Raw genomic sequence first — 5,161 nt, 5'->3', positions numbered from 1 at the left:
TGACAATGGACGTAAAGGGTGCCAAATGATGGCATTTTCTTGATGACAAACAATAATTTGGACAATTATACCACATCAACAGAATTTTGTCCTCAGTGATGTGGACTACATATGGCACTGATAAATATATATATTCATCATTCAAATTCTGCAGCTTTCAGGTATTAGGTGTCTATAGTGAATCAAACAAATTCTGAAGCTTATCTCTTCTGAATGTAAATGAGTTCACCTTGCCTTTACTTTAACTAGCCCTGTGAATCTCTCATGAAGTACACTCCAATATAAAAGAAAAGGGTTTAAAAACATTTCCATGTACTTAAGAATAAAATATGGATGTATTATCAGACAAAGGCTATTGTGATGTATAAAATATATGCCGGTCTGAGATTTGAGACCAACAGACCTCATAAAGCCATCAGTTATACTTGTCCATCATCTGGCAAACTTGCAGGTTCAGCAAGCATGTACCAAAAGGCTATTCTCCTAGATCACTTGCATCACACGCATGTTCTATAACACCCTAAATTCCAGATTTCCGGCTCTATATTCCAAAGAGATTTTCAGCATCCACATCCAGGAACATTGTTCTAAAAATGGTTTGGTGACACTCCAGGATAGGTCACTGGAGAATTAGTCCGGTCAGTGCTCTGCCTATCTCTAGATCGCCTTTCATGAGTTCATATGTGCTCACTATTTCTGGAAACCAAAACTGCATGTTAGTGTCAGAGCAACGGAGGCTTGTAGGACCAGCTGTGAAGCAGCAGATAAAAAATGCAAAACAATAGAAACATCTTCAAATGATACACCTGGAATTCTTGCCACCAAATCAGCACTTATTTCTTATTTAACGTAATATTCAACAAACAATATCCTCCCTATAGGACCATGCCAATTATTTCTGTACAAAAAAAGTGCATCTCTTTAAACGACAAATGCACACATAGATACAAACCAGAGAGGAATCAAGAAGAATTGATGTCAGTCAAAACTCACAAGTCACAACCCTGATGGTAAGTTTAAACATCCAAGGATTTTGGAAGCTCCTCTCATGCCACTAAGGACAGCCCCTTCGACACTTGGACTAGCGCAGAAATCTCCACAGATAGCCAATTTCATGTTCTTCTCCCAGACACACTTATCATCACCGCCAATAGAAATTGCTGGGAAAGCACCACCCCTGCAAATTTGTTTATAGACAGATACCAATAAGAAATAAGTACGTTAAAAATAAAATATGATTCAATTAGAGGAGCTGAAGAATTCATGTAGAATACTAACCATCTATGAGCTTTCATAAAGATTGGCTGTGGAATGTTCAGTCCTGTAGCCTGAAATTCTCTGAACAGTTCCTCTGCAACCTTAGCAAGGGCATCTGCTGAAGGTTTCCGGGGACCCATACTGTCTATTACCTTAGAAGCATACTCAGTGGTTGAACGCAACACCCACGATTGGCTGAATACAAAGAATTGCATTTAACGAATTTGAACTATCAATCCATCAAATGCCAAGTGCATATAAAAAAAGGTGTATACCTATTAGGAGGTACATGACGTCCTGGCTTACTACTATCACAAAAGGCCCAGCTTAGAGAATCAGAATTGTAGAAAGAGAACCCTTGGACAGGTACCTGATTAAAACACCACGAGGTAGATGAACAACGATGGTTTATAGATGTATAAATCAACAAACTGGAGACTGATTATACCATCGCAAGAGGCTCTGAGAACGCTAACATCAGAGCAAAACAGGGGCGAACTGGGATATCTTGAATCATTGCTGACAAGTGTGGAAATACTGACAAATCTGACAGAACATGAAAAAGCAAAGGTGATGATCCAATATTACAATTTAGTGAACAAGCTAAACCAAACCATTCATTGAAACACGCAATTTCTTTTGAAGGTAACACGTCACCAATATTGTACCCTTCCGAAACAATTTTTTATCTAAACATGGTAGCAAAGGGGGGAAGGCATAATTGGAACTTCCTGGGGTAGGAAGTTCCTACTAGGGATGGGACATGGCTTTACAGCCCATTTAGCTTATTTAAAACATTTTGACTGTTTAGCATGTGCACAGTAGCACTCCATTACTCCATTGGAAAATAAATGCTAGGCATAAATCAAAGACACAAAAAGCAATTTACTTAGGGTAAAAAAGGATCATTTCTCTAATTAAAAGTAGTGATAACCATCCTGATTTGTAGAACTTGTCAGAATATTAGAAGAATGTTCTTAAAAATGAAAACTAAAAACAGAAATCTTGTCATGTGATAGTAAGTAGAGCATATTATGTAGAGAATGGAATCGAACAAACCAAGAGGCGGTGGCTTTCCAGTCAACCCAGAAACTTTTTGTGAGGCTATGTTCTTATCTGTTGCCACAACAAAATCAAAACTGCCAAGATCTTTGCCATCCAAGCTAGCCAAAGACCATGAGCTCCTATCTTGAAGCCAATCCATCTTTCCAATAGTGACACCAAATTTGGTCACCACACCTAGCACAACAGATATCAAGTATGCGCATCAGGAATTCGTGTTTTCTCCCCAGGTGCCAGAGAGTCAAATACTTTGCAGAAAGTCTGACCATCCTCTTGACACAGGGATTTGCATATTGAGTTCATGCCTGGAACTCCAACATACTTCTTCATGGTTCCCTCCTGACAAGGATACATTCCCAGAGAGCAAATGTTAGCAGACAGATCTACCCAATAAGGAGTAGGAAACACTCACAAACAGTTGGGATGAAAATTTATGGGAAAAAGTGGAAGTTTGATTCATTCTAATTAATTTCTAGGTACCCGGCCGGAGTAATAAAATAGCTAGCTGTTGAGTTGAATGAACAAATTCTATTTTCTTTTCCTAGTTTTGATTTCAGAACTGCTTTGTATACGAGCGCTACTTGTGCTATGATGAATTTATATGGATGAATATTTTTCACCTCATGAATATCTGCTTTGTGCTTTCTTGCAGTGTAATTGTTCGAGTGAGTTTTATTGGTCAGTTAATCTGTTTAGCAGCTACGTAGTATTTTAGCTGAAATTTCCAGAGTTTCAGTTTTCTGTAGCTCTGTCCTCCTACAGATTCATGGTCACTGTCCAGAGTCCAGATGCAGGTTTTTTCATGCGTAGCATAGACTCATGAGATGAATCAAAACAAATAACTTCTCATAGAAACCTGCGAACAATCTTGAAAAATAGCACCAAAATGTGTAGTTTTTGTTTTGTCACTTCACATTTTAAATTTTCAGTAGGCGGCTCATGCTTGTATTATCATTTGGTTGACAACAATTTTTCGTGTGAGGTCCAGATTATTTAGTAGAAGTAATTAGTTATATCTTTTTTTGCCTAATTATAATTTTGCTTGAAAGTATGAGATCAGTTATGCAACTGAATTATAGTTCAACAATTTTCTCAGAATTGACGCCTGTGAGGCAGCATGTGTGTCTGTTAGAGGGTTTGTTTTCACCTGCTCATTTTTGTGAAGGTTCAGTCATTGATGTGTAGGGATGTTTTTCTTCTCCCAGGAATGTTTATATGTTTCTTACACTCTAGGCAGTTTCTGTTGTTTTATGTGCAACAATGATCAGAATCGGCAGCCAAAATTTAGTCGAGCATTCTAGGTTCTGACTGCTACATTCCCAATTTCATATGTGCTCGAAACTAACAGGGGTGGGATTTTGAGGCTCAGAACCTTATCGAAGTCTCTGAATTTGCCGGTCTCCCGATCGAAGCAGGCGAACATGGCCTTCCACTCGGCGACGAGCCCCCGCGCCTCCCACCCGCCCACGACCCGGGCGACCTCGTCGTTGCTGACGGTGAAGTAGGGCGCGCCGTGGTCGAACCGCAGCTCCGTGCCGTCGTCCATCACCTCCCTGCACGCACACCACCGTCCCTCCAAAAAGGAGCACCAGTCAGAGCCGAAAAGCGACACCACGGGCCACAGCGCGGCAGTAGATCGGGCGAGCACCTCCGCTGCGCCATGCGGCCGCCGGGGCCGCGGCCGGAGTCGAAGAGCGTCACCGCCACCCCACGCGCGGCTAGGAGCGACGCGCACACGGCGCCCGTCACTGCGATCCGGGAAAAAAGGACAGTGAGTGGGGGACGATCGGATCAGGAATTCAGGAGTATTGCGGGTAGAGTTTTGTGTTGAGGAGTGGCCGATCTGGGTCGCTTACTTCCGGCTCCGATGACGGCGACGTTGGCCGCGGCGGCGCTCATGGTCGGATTCTTCCCGGCGGCGCGTCCTTGTCGATCGGGGTTGGGGAATCGACGGAGTGCGGCGCGGCGGTGGGCGTTTCGCGGTGGAGGAAGGTTAGCCGTTGCATAGTGGACGTGGCGCCTTGCGGACCATTCATATGTCTGGGCTCTTGTGAGGCCGGGCCGAGAGTATGATGGGTTTGGCCCAATATACTTGCTTACTCACTCATACGATTCTGAAAAAAAAAAACGTTTCTTATTTCTACCCCTAAAAAAACAATATGTTTCTTATTTCTAGTTTCTCAACAAGAAAAATTCAAAATTATGCATTATGGGTTTGGCCGACAACACTTACTTATCCATGCATTGCGCCACTTGTCATTACTAGCTTACCAAGGGCACGTTCATGGGGTGCTCGTCCATCACCATCATGAGTTGCTTCGATCGGGCAATGCTCGAGGCTATGGCGTGGGAAGCACTACCTCTCGCTCTGGATTTGGGTGTCTGGTGTGTGTGTGTGTGCATTGCTTAAGATTGCCTTCAGGTGATTCAGAACCTCGCGCAACTGTTCTTGGGCTCATACAAACCATATTATTCGGGAGATCAAGGAGGCCTTGCGACAATTCATGGCGTCATCCTTCCGTCATGAAAATAGAAGCAACAACCGATAAGCTCACAATCTTGCATGATTTTCGATATGCTTCTTGCAAGATGCTGATTTTGTTTTGATCAACCACCATCAGGTTGATGCATTCCTATAAACATTCGTGCAAGTTTGATACAAACAAACTTGCCGCTACTAGAAGGGTTTGGAGGTAAACTTTGCAAAATATACACCTTAATTAATAATTGTCTTATATTTTAATGGTAGTATTTCTATGAAAATCACCATAGGTTTTCACGGTTCAAAATCTCAGCCGCCATAGAGAATATCTAGTGCACATGACTTGATATGCACTCAGTC

General features: G+C 42.3%; 1 protein-coding gene across 2 annotated transcripts; it reads right to left on the bottom strand.

Annotated features, from left to right (window-relative positions):
- Positions 1-812: 812 nt before the first annotated feature.
- LOC119312077 (renalase-like) lies at positions 813-4,306 on the bottom strand. Of its 2 annotated transcripts, XM_037587807.1 has the most exons (10): positions 4,176-4,306; positions 3,968-4,067; positions 3,692-3,872; positions 2,586-2,658; positions 2,317-2,496; positions 1,706-1,803; positions 1,533-1,627; positions 1,279-1,452; positions 994-1,177; positions 813-898 (listed from the first exon to the last, which is right to left on the bottom strand). In XM_037587807.1, exons 1-9 carry the CDS (start codon positions 4,216-4,218, stop codon positions 997-999), a joined length of 1,125 nt encoding a protein of 374 aa, XP_037443704.1. In that variant the 5' UTR covers positions 4,219-4,306; the 3' UTR covers positions 813-898; positions 994-996. The 2 variants fall into 2 exon arrangements, with proteins under 2 accessions (XP_037443704.1, XP_037443703.1); XM_037587806.1 differs by having other exon boundaries at positions 813-1,177.
- Positions 4,307-5,161: the final 855 nt, after the last annotated feature.

Source organism: Triticum dicoccoides, chromosome 5B (assembly GCF_002162155.2).
Source record: "Triticum dicoccoides isolate Atlit2015 ecotype Zavitan chromosome 5B, WEW_v2.0, whole genome shotgun sequence".
Taxonomy (NCBI): Eukaryota; Viridiplantae; Streptophyta; class Magnoliopsida; order Poales; family Poaceae; genus Triticum; species Triticum dicoccoides.
The sequence above is the reverse complement of the archived record's forward strand: the minus strand, read 5'-3'. Positions and strand labels throughout refer to the sequence as shown.